We start from the raw sequence: 21,568 nt of genomic DNA, 5'->3' as shown, positions 1-21,568 counted from the left end.
TTTTGATCCAAATTCCTTTTGTTTTAATAACCATGAATGAATAATTTATGTAAAGAATATTTTAAATGACAATTTTTAAAAGTAATAAGAATACCATATACAAAATAATAAAGTTATGCCTCATCCATACCAAGAACAATTATTTACATTTAAAAACCATGCTTTTGAAGAACAGTTACTATGTTGATATGGTAAAATGTTACAGAATATTATTAAACAGCAGGGCAGAAAACAGGTATAGAGCTTAGTGTGGTGGTACATGCCTGCAATGCCAGCTATTAGGGAGGCCAAGCCAGAAGGATCGAAAGCTTGAGGCCAGCCTCATTAACTTAGTGACGTCGTAAACAATTTAGTGAGACCCTGTCTCAAAAAAATAAATAAGTAAATAAAAATAAATAAAAAAATGGTCTGTGGATATAACTCATTGGTTAAACACCCCGGAGTAAATCCCTGGTACAAAAAACCAGAAACAAACCATCTGGTATAAAAAGGACTTGAGTTTCTACCGAGTTCAGCAAAACCATATTTGTAAAAATATAAGAATATTAGAAATGCTCCTATGGCTGAATACTGTTCAATGTTTACTTTCTTCTAAAAGCTCTTTAATGTTTTAAATATATATTAATTTTTTAAAATCATAAAGATATTGAATGATCTTTTTTAAAGAAACACAAATAAACATCCATGACTAGAAATAATTCTTCATCTTTTTTTCTCCTACCCCTGCCTGGAACATAGTGAAGAAAAACAATGATTTACAATAATTATTAAATATTATTCCTTTTCTCTGTACCTATAAGGTATATTATATATACAAAGTTTTTTTATTGTTTGTTTTGTTTTCCTTTGATGCTGGGGATCAAACCCAGGGACTCCTATGCTAAACACACACTTCACCACTGAACTATACCTTACCTAGCTTTTTAAAATTTTTTTTATTTTTATAGACTGCATTTTGATTCATCATACACTAATGGGGTACAACTTTTCATTTCTATGATTGTACACGATGTAAATTCATACCATTCATATAATCATACATGTACATAGGGTAATAATGTCTGTCTCATTCCACTCATTTCCCTATACATAATCCAAAGTTCCTTCATTCTTCTCTAACTCCCACACCCATTATGTATCATCATCCACTTATTAAACATTCAGTCTTAGGTTTTAGGAGATGGGCTTATTTCACTTAGCGTGATATTCTCCAATTCCATCCATTTACCTGCAAATGCCATAATTTTATTCTTCTTTATGGCTATATAATATTCCACTGTGTATATATACCAGTTATTTTTTTTTTTTATCCATTCATCTGTTGAAGGGTATCTCATTTAGTTCCACAATCTAGCTATTGTGAATTGAGTTGCTATAAACATTGATGTGGGTGCATCAATGTAGTATGCTGTAGTATGCTGATTTTAAGTTCTTTGGGTATAAACCGAGGAGTGGGATAGCTGGGTCAAATAGTGGGTTCATTCCAAGTTTTCTGAGGAATCTCCATACTGCTTTCCTGAGTGGCTGCACCAATTTGCAACTCCACAAGCAATGTACTTACCTAGCTTTTTAATGGAGAAAATAGTCTTTTTAAATTACATTTTTCCTTAATTTATTATGAGCATCTCTGGGCCTATCTCAGTCTCTGATAAGGATTCATCATAGCCAATTAGTCCTTTTCTCTTAGATGTTCTAATTTACCAGTTTCATCTCTAATATAGTCATCATTGTACTTAGTACACCTGTGGCATGACTTCTTTTTATTTATTTATTTTCTTGGTACTGGGGATCGAACCCAGGGGCGCCTGACCACTGAGCCACATCCCCAGTCCAGAAGTGTTAGTTTTAAAAACACATTTACTTGAAGTGTAGAAAGTTATTCTCAGTACGCAATAGAGCATAGGTGTGGGTGTCTGAAGATGGGCCTTCTAGTTTCCTCTGGGTTGCTGACTCTAAGCCTTTGGACACCTGTACTGTCCCGGGCCTCAGCTTGGTCACCTTAGAAATGATGGGACAAAGTCAGACGTGCTGTCAAGCAGGGGCCTTTGCACTTCCTCATGAATACTTCCCTAAGTAGCGACATACAAATTAAATGTGAAACATATCAAACAAAACGGAAAGTCAAGAGAATTATAAATTGCATAATTTCCCAAATCTTCAGATACATTTTTTTGTCAGCATATTAGAGAAGCAGATTGAATTTATGAAGCACACCTGCTGTGTATCCTGACTGGTAGTAGACATCTGTCAAACTAGTTAGCCAATTTTATTTTTCAATTAAAACTTTTTACTTTCTCAATCCAAAAAGGCACATTAACACACACTCTATGATGGGACTCCCATTTAATTTCATAATTCCAAGTTTCAGATGGAAAGATAGGTAATGGAGATTTGCCATGAGTCCATGCTATGAGAACACCACATTCTAGGGTTTTCCCATTGTTTATTCCGTGTGTTTTTCATCCCCAGAGCAGTGAATACTAATGGGATGGGTGAGTTAAAATTTATTTCATTAAACAGAAGTTGGGCAATTGTGAAGTGGGAGACTGGGAAGGAAAAATAGCATATGAAAGAGGGATGTCAGCCTGGCGTGGTGGCACACACCTGTAATCCCAGCGGCTCAGGAGGCTGAGGCAGGAGGATGGAGAGTTCAAAGCCAGCCTCAGCAAAAAAGACAGGTGCTAAGCAACTCAGTGAGACCCTGCCTCTAAATAAAATACAAAATAGGGCTGAGGATGTGGCTCAGTGGTCGAGTGCCCTTGAGTCCAGTACCTGGCACCACCCAATCCCCCCCCCCAAAAAAAAACCCCAAAATGAGGGTTGCAATCCAGAGATCAATTTTAGGAAAGAATATATATGTGCATCCAGAGGTGTGCTAAGCACCTTACGTATTTCTTTCTTCTGTGACTTTCAGTCATTCTGGCCACAGATGTCCTGTCATAATTTCCTGTGTAATAAAAATAACACCCTCACGCATAGATGATTTCGTCGTGTGGTCCTGTTTTCATCCTGAACAAATAGGAAACATCTTTTGATGTTTGATAATGACCTAACAATGATAAGATTTTTCAGATTCTTATCTTGGAGAGTATAGTTACTAATGTATATCTCCTTTTTGTTTGACTCTTATTTAGATAAAATGTTTGCCTTCTTGAAGATGACTATTGCCCTAATAACAGGGCAGTATCTTAGGTTTTTTTTCTTTTTTTGTATGTGTGCCAGGGATTGAATCCAATAGTGCTTAACCACTGAGCCACATCCCCAGCCTTTTTTTTTTATATTTCATTTAGAGACAGGGTCTCCCTGAGCTGCTGGGATTACAGGTGTGTGCCACTACAACGGGGCCGTATCTTAGGTTTTCTTATGAGTAAGAAAGACTTCTGTAATAAAACTGTAAGCTTTCCCAAATGATGTTTCATATTATTATTGAGATCAGGATAATTTTGAGAATTAAATCAACTGACTTGTTAGTTCCCCTTTAAATAGGAAAGAAAGCTGAGGAAAACATGAGAACTATATATTTATGGTTAATAATAGTCATTAATAACTTCATGGTGTTATTGCCAATAATGACTGTGTTTTGGGCTCATTTCTATTTCACTATGGAGATGATGGGAATGTAAAAGTCACACAGCAGTTTTTAGGGATGGTGAGAAATGCAGTTATTCAACATTGTGGACGCAAAGGCGGAAATGCACTCGTGTGAGTGACAAGTTGTGTGTGGTAAAGAAATGAAAGCTCTGAGAATATAAACGCAGATTTTTAAAAAGCCATTTATTTTAAAAAACTGGTTTGTCAAATCACATACACGAGCAGATACACAACTACCAAAGTGGCCCTGTATTAGACACCAGTGGGGCGTTCACCACACAGTACCTGAAAAATACAGCTAAAAAAGAGGAGTCTGCTGAGTATTGAGTTTCAGATTCCTACTGGACTCCTGGTTGAATGGCTTTAAGTTAGCATACAGTGAGTGAGAGGTAGAGTCCCAAGTGTCGTAGCAATGCCTCAGGGCTCCATTTAAAACAAAACAAGAACAGAAACCATTTCCCCTTTGCACAAGGGAAGCCTATCCTATTTTTTTTTTTTCCTTTGTGAAAACTGAAGCCAAGTTTCTCTTCCCAAATGAGTCAGGTTCCCAGTCAGACAGTGTGTGTGGTAACCTAGGTATTGTGCTTGTCCGCCCTTTAATTTTCCTCACCTTCTGATTCCGATTCTAGGAGAGAAGAAAGAGAGAAGTCAGGTATTTCTGCCCATATTCCTTTAAAAACAATCATGAAAAAATTCCGAATCATCATGGCTCCAACTTGCCATCAACCCAGGGCACTTTCCCATTCACTAGGTAAAGCAGGTATCTATGGGGGCTGATAGCGAGCTCTTACTCCTTTTTTCCACTTTCAAGAGAATATTGCCTTTCTGAAAAATACAACCCACGCATATGTATTAATGAAGAATATGGCCTCTCTCATTCTTTGGTTCATCTAAAATGAACTTTTTATTCTACTTAGATTCGCTCTCATCCATTATTATCTTTTACCTTGTGTTCGTATTCTAAATACTGGTAAAGGTGCTATAAAAATCTACATAATTCCATAATGGGTGACAAAGCAAAAGATATTTGTTTCGGTTTACATCTGCCGATTATTTCTTCCTCATTGTATCCTATCAGGATAATTAGTTTCTTTTGTCTTTGACTTTGTACCATCTAGAAACTTTTGCTGCCTTAATTTTAGAAAGGAGCCCTAAGATATAGGCAAAATGTTGGATATGGGAGACATGTCACGAACTTTGGGCCAGGTACAGAGATGTACACCTGTAATCCCAGAACTCGGGAGGCTGGGGTGGGAGGATTACTTGAGCTCAGGGGCTCAAGACCAGTCTGGGCAACACAGAGTAAGACCCCATTAAAAAAGAAAGAAAATTAAAAAGAAGAAGAGAAAAAGAACTTTAGTCTAGGAAAGCCAGGGGTGGAGGAAGCAGTGAAAGAAGTATATCATTTGAAATATGATTAACTATTTGTCTCATGACCATCAATTATTAAATGGAAGCATACCTTCTTCTGCATTTTGTAACCACTCAACAAATTTCTTCATCTGGTCAAGAAAAACACTTTTGCCTTTGGCAACATGTGCTTCTTTATACCACTTCAATATCGCTTCTTCACTCAGAACATCAGCTGTAATTTCAAATAAAATATTTTAATGTTACTACATGAACGTTGTTTTATTTTCACTTTTGAATTTATTTTTGTGGTGCTGGAGATTGAAGCCAGGGCCTTGCACATGCTAGGAAAGTGCTTTACCTCAGATGCATGTCCCCAGACTGACTGTCATATTTCAAAAGAACTTCAGGTCCTATACCTTAGTAGAAAGCAATCTCTTAATATTTAAAGCTCCATTTTAAGAGAAATCCATTCTGAAACTTAACAGAAGATCTAAGTTCATTTCCAAGTAGCACACTGTCATATTCTAACAGTTTAATAATCGCTTTGTTGATGATGATGGCATCTTATCAGGCATGATGTAACACAAGCATATAGCTGGGTAATGGCATGTGGAAATCTACAGTGTTGGTTTGCTGGTAGGAAGCAGGGTTATTATGTAATTTTGCAAATGAATCAGCAATTCCAGCATTTTAGAATACTCTGTGTCCTGCCAAGTTCAATCCTATCTTGATTAAAGAGCAACTTCAAATGACTCTTAAGGGGGTTTCTTTTCTAGGGGAAATTGGCAAAGGGAAAAAAATGTAGATAGGATGCAAAAATGATGCTAATAATTGGACATAAAGATGAACTTCTTGGGTATGTGGCAGGATCAATACGCTCATAACCCGAAGTGCTACACTTAGGCTATCACTAAATCATTCATTTATTTTCATTCAGCACAATATCCTAAATCATGAGTACTATTATTCTTGTACTACATTAAGAAAAAAAAAACACAGTAGATAGATTTCCTAAGGTTTTGAACAAAAAGTGTCAATTACCTATTACCTAAAACTTTAAACTCTATCATGTACCTTCATGCCCAAGTTACCATTGAGAATATTTAATGTTAAAAAAAGAAGGGTAAATATGGAAATAAAAGCCTGATGGCCTGCCTGTGTTCTGATGGATTGTCATTTGGGATTTGAGTAAGAATGAGATAGCAAACATAAAAAGTATTTATTACTGTCCCCAATGGGTACCAAATCCATTACAAATGCTTATAAATTCATGCGATGTTGACAAATCACATCACTCTGATGACATATTTGCAACTAAAATAAAAATTTTCCTTATGAAAATGTTAGAAATGATCCAACATTATTTCATTTAAAATAAAACCTCATAACAAAAAACATTAAGGATTATTTCTTCCTTCCTTTTAAAAAGAAACTGGCTCTTGGAAGAGGCTCATGAATTGAACCAAAGAGACTAAACTGACTATAAATGGACATGATTGGTCTTAGAAAACTGGTTTTTTGGTTTACCTTTACCATTAAATGTACTACACATTTAGCGGTCTGGATTTATTCATTTACAAGGCCTGAACCCCAAGAGTTAAACTCAAAGATCCTACAAAATTACTCTTATCTTCCAGTCTTTCAAGCTGTTTACATTTTCTGCTCTCCAATATCCACTCAGAAGTATAAAAGAAATTTCCACTAGACATCAGAGGTCAGTCTTCACAGGTGAGGAGTAGGCAGCTCTGGCCTCAGGAAGTGACGGTAACTGTGGAAGACTGCCTTGCAGAGAATTTTCAAGCACACTAATTAGGGATTGTAAAAGCCCCTTTTATATAATTGGTGAACTATCTTTAGGATAGTTGTGATTTAGAACAGTAATTGTGAAACTGTTTTGATCATGCATCCCTGTCAGCAAGACAATTTTGAGCATATTTTTGAGCTTATAAATTCCACTTATGCAGAGTTGAGCTATTATTATTGTTATAAAACAAAAAATAGAATTAAAAGATGTGACAAGAATGTGAAGGGAAATTCTATTTTCTCTCCATACCTTAGCGAATTGGGGGTGTAAAAAGAACATGTTGGAAAGCTGATTTAGCCTGCTGTTTAGTGATACTATTTGTCTGGGGTTTCCTTCTGAAGGTTGAGAGAGCATTCCTGTGTTTTATTGCCCCACAGAGGCTGAAAGAGGCCATGCATTTACTAAAATGCTTGTTAGTGACAGTGCTTATGAATACAACACAAAACGAGAGATAAAGTCTATCAATTGCACTGTCCACATAAAATCAGATAAGCAGTGCAAAACTGAGTTCTTAGACATTAAGACCCAATTTAGTAATAAATACTTGATAAAGAGCAAATTTCTAGTACAAGGGAATTAATAACAGAGAACAAAGCAGCATACAGGACAACTTATGAGGCAAAACCTAAACATCAAAAAGTTTAAGAACAACTAACATCTGTTTAGTGAAAATCTAATCTAAAAAAGAAGCTGTAGATGAATTAAGAAGAGGAGCAATTTATTTTTTTCTACTAAGGAAAAGTGGTGTGAGGGGTCAATTAAAGTTGGAAAACCATTAAGTTTTTATTGAGATTTTCCAGATGTGCCTACTAGCAACATACAATATCAGTGAAAACACAGTAAGAAAGGAGACATTCTCGATTGCACAGAGTTCCCTCAGATTAGAATACATATTTTTTCCTTCCATCTGGCCATCCTCTTCATTATGTCTGCAGCAATTATTTGCACCCCTTGGGTACCTTCTCTTTTCCTTCTCCAAAATGAGCTTCAACTCCAAGTTAGTGCCCTTCTCTGTTTTCCTACCATTATTGACACCCTCTGTAGGAAGCTTATTTTAGCAATTGACATGGGGACTGTAATTCTGTTTTTTTCCATATCCTGAAATTCAGGAAGTAGGCAGCTACTTTGTTCATCTCATTTCCAGCATTTAACACAAGATCCAAAATATAGTATAATTTAATACACGTACAATAGACAGATGCACTAAGTTGTGAGAAAAATTAATAATTTCTCAATTTGTAGAGCTCTGATTTAAAATTTGGGTGTATATGAGGATCAAAAAGACAATATTATAAAAGTAGTTTGAGAAGCGCTAAGCTTTACAAAATGCTAGTTATTTAGGAAGTTTAATCTAAAACTACATTGCTTGAAACTTAGGAAATTCAGAATTTTTTAAATTAATAATGTCACTTAGGAATACAAAATAATAATAATAATTTCCCCTAATGGTGGGAATTTCTGCTAAGAAGGCCATTCTTTTTTTTTTTTTTAAAGAACAAGAATAAGACAGTCTTTTTAGAAAAACTTGCATAAGGGACAGAATTTAACCTAAGAAATTTCTGCAAATAAGAAAACCCATGAGAGAGATAATAATAGTACCTGAGAAGGCAATTTTATTTATAGACCTACATACCCAGACTGTGGCATTTACCTTCAGGAGAAAGGAAGGGAGAAATTATATTAAAAACTGAATAATGTATTGGTTCAAAGTGGTGGCTTTACTATTTATTCCCACTGCCTTAGAAATATAAAAATCTAGATTTTAATACAGAAAGTGAACCTTTGCTAAATGACTAATCACTTGTTTCTTTTATTGCTGAAAGGTATGATTTATAGTTTATTCACTTTTATTTTACTGTTTCTATAAAAGTCTTAAAAATCTTTCAATAATGGTTTTGAATGGCATTCAGTTATAGGGACATGGTTAATCATAAAATTAAATTTAAATTTAATAATAAATTTCTGTTATCCTCAAGTTCTAGAAATGTTGGAGAAGGTGTGTGTGTGTGTGTGTGTGTATAAGAGAAAGAGAGATGAAAAATGAAAAGGAAGTGATGGGCTTCTATGACAGTTCTGAAAACTTGCTTTAAAGCAAAATGTTCCTTAAAGTGGGAATCTTGTTAAAATGCAACTTCATGAGCTCAACCCTGGACAAACTGAGCCAGAACCCCTAGGAAATCTCTTTAAACAAGCACCCCAGGTATCTCTATGCTCACTGGAGTTGGAAAAGGAGTGCTTTAAAACTCAGCGTTCATCTTGCCCTTCTAGGCATATAAAACACAGAATGAGGGCATGCACATTCTCACAGAGACAGGTGAAATACATGATGCCTAGCACACAAGGATTTGTTGGACAAAGTAATGTCAAAGTAAATAACTACTTAAAAGAGCATGCGTGTGCCAGAGAGGTAAGTGTAATCACAGTAACACGCATTCTTCAGGGACTCCATATTCAGGAAAACATGATTATTTCATTTAGGAAACTCCATGTATAAAGCTTATGGAATATTATGACATTACCTAGAAAGTTTTAATGTATCAGTAATATAATTTAGGTTTCCATTAAAAAACAAAGTTTCCTGATTTCATTTCAAAAAAATAAGCAGAATAAAATTGATGTTGACAACTTTCCCATGTTTCCTTGGGTCTCCTCAGACTGGCCAAAGACCTTACCAACTTAAGGTTATTTAAAAGCTGATTATTTGGTTAAAGAATGGCCTGAGGAGCTGAGGTCTCACTTCCTGGTGCCTACTTCTGGGTTATTTTATAACATCAGGTCACTGTCACTTTTTTGTTTAGGACTGAAAAAGAATAAATAACTCCAAGTAGCTATTTCCCAGTCAGAAGTTGTTATAAGAGCATAATGGGAAAAGATGTTCTCATTAATTGACAAAATGAGAAATTTGAAGGATGTTAATAGTTCAAATGCCATCTAGATGCTGTTATTGATATCAGTTTGTCATTTTTTGTGTGTGAATTAAGTATAATGAAATGGGTTGCTCAAACAACTGTGCTCAATTAGAAAAAGTTTTGTGAAGAAACTGGTTGGTTGGATTATCTATTAAGTGACAAGAAAAGAAACTGTGTTTGGGAAACTAGTTTATAAACAATTTGCTTTTCTGTAGTATAAAAAAAAAAAAAAAGAAGCTCTCAAAGCAAATGTGAAATCTGTTCTGTGGGCTTCTCTATCAATCTTTCAAACAGATTCAGTGTGCCTACAGGGAACAGAATGGTCAGTGGCTAGGTGGACCCACTTCTGATTCATGGCTGCCAGCAAGCACCTGTGTGTTGGCAATATGACCTGCAGGCTTGGTTCTGATAGGTCACCTTAGGTATCATTTGGTGAACTCATTCTACGACACAGGTATCTCATGACCACATTCAAAAAGATCTGATTGTGGTCAACTTGTGAACAAGATGTGTACATTCGAAAATGTGGAAGGCCAATTAAAATTCACTGTTAGCTGGGTGCAGCTTGTGAGGCTGAGGCAGGAGGATGAAGAGTTCAAAGCCAGCCTCAGCAAAAGTAAGGCGCTAAACAACTCAGGGGGACCCTGTCTCTAAATAAAATAAAAAAATCAGGCTGGGGATGTGGCTCAGTGGCCGAGTGGCCCTGAGTTCAATTCCTGGTACCAAAAAACACAAACAAAAAACAAAAACAAAAAACATTGTGAGGGCTGGAGTTGTGGCTCAGTGGTAGAGTGCTTGCCAGGCATGTGTGAGGCACTAGGTTGATTCTCAGAACCACATATAAATAAATTAATTAAATAAAGGCTCATCAACAACTAAAAATAAAAATTAAAAAAAAAAAAAATGTTCCTTTAAAAAAGTACATTATGAAATGCTAGTAAACAGTCTAAGAATAGTCATTAATCAAATTCCAAAGTTATCATTCAAAATAGACAATTTTAAGAATACATCAAAGGGAAAATAAACATTTACTGTTATTACTTTATATTTTGATTTTTCTGATCTTATGCCATCTATGTTTGATAATGACTTTTGATAAGAAGCTTATGATGTTTAAAATGTCTCTTAAGTGTTCTTTGCCCCATAAAACTATGCAGATCTAGACTAAGGAGTAGTCAAGGATCATTTTTTTATATGCTGAAGGTATGGGGATTGAGATCAGTCAAAACCTTTAACATTCATTTTTAGTGCCAGTTGTCAAGGCAACCTAACCCTTATAAATACAATGAAAAGACACTAAATGTGAAAATCTAAAAATACTCATTTCCTTGGAAAATAGGAGAATGGCTGGGCCAGAAAACTAAAATACCAAGTGAAAAGACTAATTATTTCAGCAATTTCCAAGTCAGTTTTATGGCACCTAAAAGGGTCTGAACATAGAATATGTAGCATTTTGATAATCATTGTTATTAGAGCTAATTGTTACTATTCAAAAGCAGACTAATTATCTTATATAATTACATTCTCTCACAACCCCCAAGTAACAACCAGTTCATCCTGTCTTCTGGCAACTTCCACCAGTGAGAAGTGCCCAGGAGCCTAATCAGGACTCAGTTCCTGAGGCAATGCATATACATGGCCTGTGCACTCTCTCTACATGATACGGTTGCCTCACTAAAACTTTCACAAACTGGTATCTTGGCTGCTCCCCCATCAACAGAACCTTTGATCTTCTGTGCCTCATCCCACTCTGCCCTCAAAGGACTTCAACAAATTTAGAAACACAGTTGTGGAACAACATGGATGGATACCTTTGTAAAAGAGAACCACAATCTTCTGGAAGGCTTTCATGAAGTGGATGTTGTCATAGCAGTATTCCTGAACCTTCTGGAGGAGGATTAGCTCTGACTGACCTTGGGAGCTGAACACAGCCAGCAGGGGAGCGTATTGCTAGGACAGAAGCAGAGGGTAGACCTCATTACTTATGTGGAAGGTATGGGGCCAATGTTGCTGGAATCATAGCAATAATCTGGAGGCTTGTTTAGATAATGTTCACTTGGGGATTACCATCTTTGTCTTATATCCAATCAAAAGTTTTTTTTTATCCTACTATCTTAACAGATTTCCCTCACTGTATCCATGAAAACACATCGAATGTGAGACTGCCTATATTAAAGATCACTGCTGGGCCTACTATGTGTAATAGGTACTGTGAAAATGAATTACACCCTCACACACTATTTATTGTGTCAGTGGTAAGGCTCTGCCTTTAGAAAAGTGGGATTCTCCTTCCCCAGACATCCCAGAACCTTTACAGGTCATCTGTAAGGCTTTGTTGCTACTGTTCTCTCAGCCCAAATGTCCTGACTTTCTGTCTCAGATGTTAAGACGTTGTTTTCTAAGACCTACGCAGCGCTTTTCTCTGAAGAGCCTTCTCCGATCAACGGAGCTGCACAATGTATTCCTCTGTTCTCATAAACACTCAGAGTCATCTTTTTTGACTTCTATTCTACCTAGTTTACATTCTGACATTGACTTCCCAACTCAAGTGTAAACTGTACATAAAGGCAGGATCTAAACCTTCCACTTGCCTTAATATAGTTCTATAGGGATAAGCCAAAAAAAAAAAAAAAAAAAAAAAAAAACCAACAAACATATGTAACTATGCACCTGAATATACAAAACACAATCGGTTGATTTCTTCGACTACTTAGATATTTTCAAATTCTAATGTCAACTCATTGTTTATTTAAACAAAAATATTTGACCTTTTTTTCATATACAACAGAAAGCCAATAGATATTTCTCTTTAATGTAAAACAGTGTATATGATGACGTATTGAATACTATTTCTAATACTATTTTTATTGAGAATGTACCCCAAGATATTTGAAAAGGAAAATATTACAAAGCATATGTTTAGCTTGATTCTGAAAAAGCATAGTTAGAACCCTTTTGTTATACTTTTAAGAGTTGCAGTTGGTCCACAGCTCAAAGAATTCTGTATTAAGATTTTTACCTTCAGGTGCTTAAGAGCTTGCTCTGCAACAAGTTCTTCCTTCTTGTTCCATTCAACAGCATTCATTATACAGGTCCACAGAAGTCCAATCACTGCTGTTTCTGGAAGATCATTCCTCTTCATTTCTTCTTTGACATAAAGCACCACCTACATTTCATGGAAAGAGGGTCAGAAAGCAAGAGGCAGATGGAGATTTCCCCTCTCATTGCCTCAGCAGTAAAAGGTTTGACATAGATAAGAAAGTTCCTTCTTTCCTGGTAAGTATTCTCAGATTATGAGAGAAAGGGAAAACGTAATGATTTATTCCCAAAGGAGAACACTTGGACCAATTTGATTTTTCTGGGGTTTGAAGAAGGTAACAGGGCTGTGAATTTTTGCCTCCATTGCTCAGCATTAAACCTCTTGATGGATAATGTCTTGGGTTTGTAAAAGCCCATTCTCCACAACTTATTAACACTTTTGCTGATCTTTATGCCCCACACCTCAGTGGAAAGTTAATTTGTGAACACATCATAAAATGCAAAGGCAATTTTCTTTATTAGGTACACATCAGCTCAGCCATACTCAGCTGGATATCTTCCCCCTTTGAATTATGTATAAATATGTAAATTTATTCTCAACTCTGACAGTATGGAATGTAGGTTGGCCCAACAACGTACTGTATATCAAACTTATTGGGATGATTTTTCCTTTTGAAATAAAATCACAAATTGAGATTAGTACCTTAGAAGTGATTAGAGCACATCAAGTATGTTACTTTGTGAGTAGTAGTACAACCTTTTCCTTCTCTTTCTTGAGTGAAAAGGCTTTTGTTTTAACTTTTTTTTTTTTTTTTTACACTATGGAAAATCATGACCTTACTGCCATGGGGCTTAAGGAATATTCATTTCTCCAACACCTCCCCACTTGCTGGGAAGTATCAATCTGAAAATTTCCAACCCTCAACCATACAAGAAGCCCTGCAGGACTTACAGCATGGTGGAGGGTGGCAGGGCCAGGGAGGGAGTATGTGGGAAAAGAAAGAACTCTTCAACTTCTACATTATGGAGATACACAGCCAGTATGAATGAGATCAAACAAGAAACTAGTACAGTAGGTCTTTTTTTTCCTTCAAATATAAAGCCCTAGGGTTGGGCTATAGTTCAGTGATGGAGCACTTGCCTACCATGTGTGAGGTCCTGGGTTCAATCCCTGGCACCACTAAATAAGTAAACCCCACATATTCATACTCAGTGATGCAAAAAAATACCTTGTATTGATTTCAAACAGTAATCAAATGCTTAATCAGGTTAGAAAATCTACTACAAAACAGAAAAACCATCACATAAAAGGGTATTCGGGGAATGAATAGTCAAATCCATTTGTCAGATGAAATATTTTCATAATCACATAATCACTGGCAAAATAAGTCATTTACATGGACTGACATTAATTCTGGATACCCTCTAAAATGTATTGAAATAGAGGATTCTGAATCAATACTTTGAACTAATTTGAATAGTAGGGAGGCAAAGCTTGTGGTACATGACCTACATAATTCTTCTCATTTGTATGTTTTTTAGGGGGTGGTGTTGGGGATTGAACCAGAGCCTCACATATGTTCACCAAGCACTCTACCACTGAGTGACATCACCAGACTTCCATTCCTTTATTTGCCCATGGTGGTGTCTGCCCATGGTCTCCCACCTCCTTGATTGGGCATTCCTGAGACAGTCTCTCTTGGAGCTCTTTCTGCAGTTCTTTCCTGGTGCCCAGGGATTGCTGGACTCGGAGGAAATCTGAAAGCTCCTTCAGACCTGCATCAGTGAAGTATTTAGCAAAATGATCCACACTCTGTCTATTTACTGGAAAGAGTTCCTGAAAGAAAGTAAAAGAGACTGTTATACAACAAGCTATTTAAATTTCAACAGGCATAAAGGACAAAATTTCCATTTAAAAATATTGCTTAAGACAGCTCATATTTGGAAGAGAAGAACAATGAGTAGCAAGGAGTAGTTTTCAAAAGAATAAATCTCTTGAGCTGGGCAGGGTGGTGCATGCTTATAAGTTCAGTGACTTGGGAGGCTGAGGCAGGAGGATCACAAATTCAAGTCCAGTCTGGGCAAATTAGTGAGACTCTATGTCCAAAAAGAAGAAAAAAAAGGAGTGGGGGTATAGCTCTGCAGCAGAGAGTACTTTGGATTAATCCCAGTACTCTCTTCCCCACCCCGCTCCAAAAAAACAGAATAAATCTCTAGTATATTTATTGAGCTAAGTACTTTCTCAATTGTAGCAATTTTACAAAGAGAATGTTAAGCAACCTAGATAAAATAGCTACATTCCTTTTGAACCATTAGTCCCTTTTTAACTGTGGTAAACTAAGAAAAATATTGAAATTATTAGATATTTATACTGTTCCCTTAACAGTTACTAGACAAAAGTCAGTTTTGGTGATGCTGTATGTGATCATTGGAGATAATATTAGAGAAACAATACCGACCATTATCTTAAGGACCTTTATTCTTGTTTTGAAAAAATGCTATTATTCAGGAGTTATGGAGATTTTTGTCATTATCTACTAATCATGGTGGTTCTCAATTAAGTTCACAGTGAGAACTAATCTAAACCCTCCCCATCATTACATAATTTTAAGGAATTTTTTTTTAAAAAAGAGCAATATACCATAGTTGCTCTCATATTTTTGTACATTTCATTTTACCCTACAAAGCTTGGCAGAATCTCAGTAACACTTAGTCATGATCTAATCCTATGTGAATTCCAGCACCCAACTATGAAATTAAGGCAATTTTCAAAGCTTTCAAGTTATTCAAACTGCTTCAGAGTATAAAAAATAGACCCAAACTTTATATTGGTTAATTTGCATATATCTATAACCAAAGGGTATGTGACTCCAATATAAGTCTCAGTGGAGAGATGTGCAATAGGTTTTTTTCACCCTTTATAGAAACATAGCTAGGGGGTTTCCTTGCCAGGACTAATTTTTAATATTCCCCATATTATCATCCTATAATTTCCCTTGAGTCAGATGTTTCAAAATGTCAGAACAGAGTTGGTGGGAGCAGCTATCGAACACATATTCATGTTAAAGAAAACATTTTACACCACACTGAAATTTTGTCACTACTATTTCCACTATCACTCGAGCTTCCAAATTTAGGGGAATTTAATTTTATGGAGTTTCTTCTGTGAATCAATATATATGGGCATTTTCTTCATAATCACTGTGTAAAGTAGAAATTTTCCTACATGATAAGCTAAGTCTGAAGGTTTAGCAGCTTGACCCAATTTCTACAGCTAGAAATAATATTCAAGGACAGAGCTGTTTGCCCCAAAGTCAAACTTACTCCATTACTTGGTGATGGCACTCAATATTCTACTTGGAAGAGCATGACTACAAAGTTTGATCTAAAGTTATGTTCACAGCAATATGTCATCAAATATAACACTTGTGATTTATTTATGAAGCATATCCAAAGACATTATGAATGCTATGTAATATACTAAAAATATTATTCAGATTAAACTGAGGTAAAGCCAGTCTAAACCATACCATGTCATTCTTTGGTTTGGAACATGGTTTACGTTTGTTTAAAAAACCCTAAATTTGTACAAATTTCCATCATTTCATCCCTAGATTTAGGTCTCCCTGTTCTGCCTTGCTCCGGAGTCTATTCCCAGTGCATCAATCAGAGTGACAGCAGGAAGAATCAATCACATTAAGCATACAGTTCTGCAGGGAATATCCCAATAGCTTCCGTCTGACTAGGAATAAAAGCCCAAGTCTCTGTCTTACAAGGCCTGCTGCTTCTCTGAGCTAATCTATACTCTCACCCTTACCAACCTTCTTCTCCTGCTATCTTTAACACTCCATGTTTCAAGCCTATGTATTTTCTGTTCCCTTTGTCCAGAATGCTCTTCTTTGAAATATTCCTATAATTCACTCACTTATCTCTTCAAGTCTTTGTACAATGTTAGGACCTTACTACATTGGTTTCCCTGACCACTGAAAACTGTGTCTCAAATTTTGATACCCTTCAGCTTTTCCCTACATAATTATTTTTCTCCATAGCATGTCACCTTTTATTTCAGTGTGTTTTACTTGTTTAGTCTAAATAGGATGTAAGCTCGAGAAGTCTACCTGTTTGCTTTCTTTCAATATCTCCAGTTCCTTGAACTGTTTTCTAGTATGTAGTGGCTCAGAGTTAAAGAGAATTTGTTATATGGATTCATGAAACAAACATTTCCCCCTTGAAAATGAAATGGATGCTCTAGGTCCTTCTTTACGTGTTGAATCAGCAAATACCAGGCAGGCACAGTTCCGATGCACTGCCAGCTACTCTGTTCTCAACCAGCTTATGGTGCTGTACATCTGGTAGAAGTCACCACCCATGCTTCTCACTCCCAAAATATGTACAGACATAAATCTAGTAAGAACAGCTCAATGACATGTGTTTTTGAAAGGAAATTATTTTCTTTTTATATGAAGTAACAGTCTTTTTCACAAGTTGTAATAGTTCATACCTTCGTTTCTAATCATCCACCCCCCTTTCTTCAAGAGTATCAAGGGATCCCCCTCCTTGCTATCTATCTGCAGGGGTGCAGAAGTAGCCTAGCAGTGGACTGGATTTTCCCACTCATTGCCAAGGTTGTAAGTGATTTCTTTTGGTAGATAGAAGTTAAGTTTTATGCACTTGAGGGGTTCAGTTCAGTCCCTGTGTTGTAGTCCTCTGACATGAGGACAGAGTGAACAAGAGGGGTGCTGCTCCTCCAGCCTGGGTTCCAGAATGAAAAGACACAGAGAGTCCAGCTGGGCCTAGCCTAGATATAGCTAATACACAAAACAACTCACAGGCTCATGGGTGAGATATATGCTCCCTCAACAACGTATTCACTCATCTTTTGATTTTCGCTTCTATTTACAGAGATTTGCCGTCAATACAGTAGGAAGTAGGTTTTAAGAAGGCAAGGAAGTTTTTGATACTATTTTCCACTGGTTCCACCACAACACCCAGCATAAAAACAAATACACCCTGAATGAAAACTTATCATTAGCAAAAATGAGTCAGAACATAAAAATCCTTCATTTTTCTTCTTTACCATAATGCAAAGACTTTAGAAATAGGGCTATTGTAAGTTAAACATTCAGTGACAAATGGAATTTTAAGAGACTGGAAGTACAAGGATTTAAATATAAAATCATTTTCAGATTTTCTTGATGAAAAATGTTTTAGAATTATCCATTGAATAGGTTCCTTGTACAACAAAGAGAAAAATGGAAAAGATAAGAAGAGAATATGGCAGGGGTATCTCAATTTTAGACTTCATCTTAGAATTATAAGAGCAATTCCACTTGGTAAAGTCTTTGCATCTGCAGAGCTATTGCTTTTAGCACAAAGAAACTGTAGGGAGCAGAGAGAAATTTGAAGAACAAAATAATTTTCTTTGGAAAATGTAAAGATGGAGGAATAAAATTATAATCAAACAATTGTGACCATGGAAACTTCAAATTAACTGTAATTAATTTGCTTGCATTCTTCAACAGCTTAAGTATTTCCAGAGTTTCCATAAAGTTATTGATTAGAAAAGGAAGTTTTAACTCTAATAAAATGTTAACACTATGTCAACAAACTTTCAAGTCTGAAAGTCTACATCCGTAATCCTTTAAACTTATCGGGCTGTTATTTTTACCCAATAAAGATGAAAATGGAATTAGTTTCTATTTGCCAATTATACAGAAATAAAGGGAACATGATTCCAATTCAGGTCAGACTCAAGCATCTGTGTCCCGTGATACACTGCGGGTGCAGCTCCGGCCCCGAGCAGCATCACGCACACAACCTCTGCTGGGGACACTCACAAGCAGCCTCTTGTCTAAGTTGGCTTTTCTCAAGGACGAGGTAACAGAGTTGGCGTCTTTTTCTGCCATCCAGGCTTTGAAAAGCTTGACAGCAAACGAGGCTGCAATGCCTGTTAAAAAAAAGAAAACAAGAGAATTTCATTCCTTGTATAAGAAAAAACACTCGTGATGATGTATGAATTAACATTTCTTACCAGGTTTCCTGAAACGGGTAAATAATGAAAAGACTTGATTTGGTACAAAGAAAAAAGTGGATTGATCTGCAGACATAGTTCTTCTCTTTTCATTACAATAAATAGAACACTTTCATATGAAGAGTTAAAGTATTTTTCAAAGTTGGACACCCTGATTCCAACCTGGTTTATGTATTTTATTTTTACTTTGGTCAAAAATAACATTCAAAGTCAGAATTTACAGGGGTTTTGCATCTACTTCATTCTGTGGTTCATCAGTATTTCATGTTTATAAGGTGACCTTTTTTATTTATTTATTTATTTTTCTTTTGCAGTGCTAGGGATCAAACCCAAGGCCTTATGAATGATAGGTAGGTGCTCTATCACTGAGCTACACCCCAAACCCTACAATAGTGATCCTGAGGCAAAAAGTAAGCTACTAATGTCAATAGATGGCAACTAATTTCCTGATTAGTGCTGCTGGTAAAAGAAAACTAACAGTGACTAATAAAAGTATAGCTATGGATAAGATTGCATCATTTACTTTACATTTCTCTTTGGAAAAAAAGGCATTTAAAAATATTCTTGAGTCAGACTATATAAATATCAAGGATCTTTCAAATTAAGCACTTATCTGGATTTTTAAAAATTATCAAATTAGTTTATTTTGATCAGGAAACCACTCAATCACATATCCACATTTATACTATTTATTTCCAAATATAAATAATCAGAAAACTAGGAGTCAGCTCTTCTAAAAACACTTTTTTTTTTTTTGGGTGCTGGGGATCGAACTCAGGGCCTTGTGCAAAACACTTTTAAGTTCTATTATGTTGCATTTTTTAAGGAGCAGTTGAAATATTTAAGAGATTTTTCCTGAATTGATGTTTTCATCTATTGTGGTCCAAGCAGCCTCTCTCTCCTTACCTCTTTTTTTAAGTGAATTCCCACGTTTTTCAGGCCAGGAGGTGGTGCCAGGACTTAGACTAACCACAGTTACCTGGCCTGATTAACTTAGTAATCTCAGCCTTACTCACTAGCCCACACTGGTCATGTGACCCACATCAGCTAATCAGCTTATGGAAAGATAAATTATCCTGTGTTCAAGAGAAGTGCTCTTCTACTGAACCTGAACAAGGAGGGAGGTACAATAATGTATCCTGGTAAAGGGGAAACCATATTGGTGTTTATCCCACAGTCTGACCTTCTTTTATACTATTATATAAGAAATAAAATCCTTATATACCTATTTGGTGCAGGTCTTCCTGTTATTGGCAGGTAAAAGCATTCAACTGATTTATCATTTATAGATACTAACTTTGCTTGACATTTTTTACTTGAAGCAACAGAGAGACTACGTAGAAAAATTAGGTAATGGCAATAAAAAATGCATTATAAACTGTTAAATTTAAAGATAACAATTTATTTATTTATTTATTAATTATTGGGGGGGGGCAGGGATTGAACTCAGGGGCATTCAACCACTGAATTGTATCTCCTGCCCTATATTGTATTTTATTTAGAGAAAGGGTCTCATCGAGTTGCGTAGTGCCTCTCTTTTGCTGAGGCTGGCTTTGAACTCTCGATTCTCCTGCCTCAGCCTCCCTAGCCGCTGGGAATACTGGCATGCGCCACTGTGCCCAGTGATAACAATTTATTAATAGGGATTTTAAACATTATTAGTTCATAAAATCAATATAAAATTTATGTAATTAAATAATATTAGCATGAGACTGCAATCCGTCCCATAGGTAAGAAAATAAAGTACACTAGAAGTTAAGAGTCTAAAAACTAGATTTGAATCTTATAGTAATACTTTACTGAGTGGAGTGACCCTGCCCCTTAGCATTTGCTGGATACATTTTCTGGGCAAAGGTGTAATTTCTTAATCCTTTTCTAATGAGGAAGCAAGAGTTTAAAACATGAGTTTCTAAAGATGGTAGAATAAAAGGAAAAACCATGACAAAGCCACTATTTTCCTTCCATAGCAAATACATTCTCTCCCCTCAATATTTTATCGCAAAAAATTTCAAAGCTATAGAAAAGTTGTACAAAATGAATATACACTCATATCTACTCCATCTAGATTCTATAACTGTTAATATTCTGGATGTTTCAAAAGAAATTACAGACATTACTTAGGTTTTTAATGTTAACTAGAAAGGCAATTATCTTTGTTATAATGTCTAAGATAATTTAATTTCATTCATGTTCAAGGTTTAAATTCTACCTGTTTTTCTGGGTAAAATGGTGAATAACTAAATAAGACATGTGAGGTATCATGAATTCTCTTTAGGAGAATACTTTCAAATGTCCTAACATTAACAACACATAACAAATACAGAATCTGGGTAATCTGAATTATCATAAATCTGAGCTGTTTTAAGTCAAACATTATAGAGTCTTTGAATATATTCTTGATCTACTTTTTTTTTTTTCCTTACCTCTAAGAAAACTATAACCCCTTTAACTATGGGCATGAATGGGGCTGGGACTTCATATCTGTAGGAGGAAAAAAATCTAAAATTCTCCAAAGAAACAGATGTTCTCACAAAAGCTCTTTTAATTTATTTTTAAGGAAAAATAACTGTATGTTGTGTTACATCAATTTGAATATCATTATCCTCCTACAAGAAAACAGTCCACTTTTGTTTTATTCTATAACCACATCATTGTATGCATTCCCATTAAATTTTAATGCCTTAAAATTAAGACAAACCTCTTTCTGATAAAACAGTCTCAATTTCTTTCTAAAAGTGGTCATTGTCTTTAAGACAATGAATATCTTAAAGGTGTGATCAAAATGGACACTTGAGGATGTTTCTCCAGATCTCGAGAGGAGCTGGTTTAGAAGAGTGGCCC

At 35.8% G+C, this 21,568-nt stretch overlaps 1 protein-coding gene across 2 annotated transcripts in view; it reads right to left on the bottom strand.

Moving 5' to 3' along the window:
- Nucleotides 1-4,019: 4,019 nt before the first annotated feature.
- Nucleotides 4,020-21,568, bottom strand: part of Bzw2 (basic leucine zipper and W2 domains 2) — a 54,638-nt gene continuing 37,089 nt past the window's right edge. For both annotated transcript variants that reach the window (XM_047560619.1, XM_047560620.1), the window contains exons 7-12: nucleotides 18,534-18,643; nucleotides 14,363-14,533; nucleotides 12,677-12,823; nucleotides 11,469-11,607; nucleotides 5,054-5,176; nucleotides 4,020-4,216 (exon numbers count right to left, since the gene is read on the bottom strand). In XM_047560619.1, the coding sequence (XP_047416575.1) occupies nucleotides 4,188-4,216; nucleotides 5,054-5,176; nucleotides 11,469-11,607; nucleotides 12,677-12,823; nucleotides 14,363-14,533; nucleotides 18,534-18,643 (719 nt within the window). In that variant the 3' untranslated portion in view covers nucleotides 4,020-4,187. The remainder of the gene's footprint in view (nucleotides 4,217-5,053; nucleotides 5,177-11,468; nucleotides 11,608-12,676; nucleotides 12,824-14,362; nucleotides 14,534-18,533; nucleotides 18,644-21,568) is intronic.

Source organism: Sciurus carolinensis, chromosome 8 (genome assembly GCF_902686445.1).
Source record: "Sciurus carolinensis chromosome 8, mSciCar1.2, whole genome shotgun sequence".
Classification (NCBI taxonomy): Eukaryota; Metazoa; Chordata; class Mammalia; order Rodentia; family Sciuridae; genus Sciurus; species Sciurus carolinensis.
Note: the sequence above shows the minus strand (reverse complement) of the source record. Positions and strands in the feature narration are given on the sequence as shown.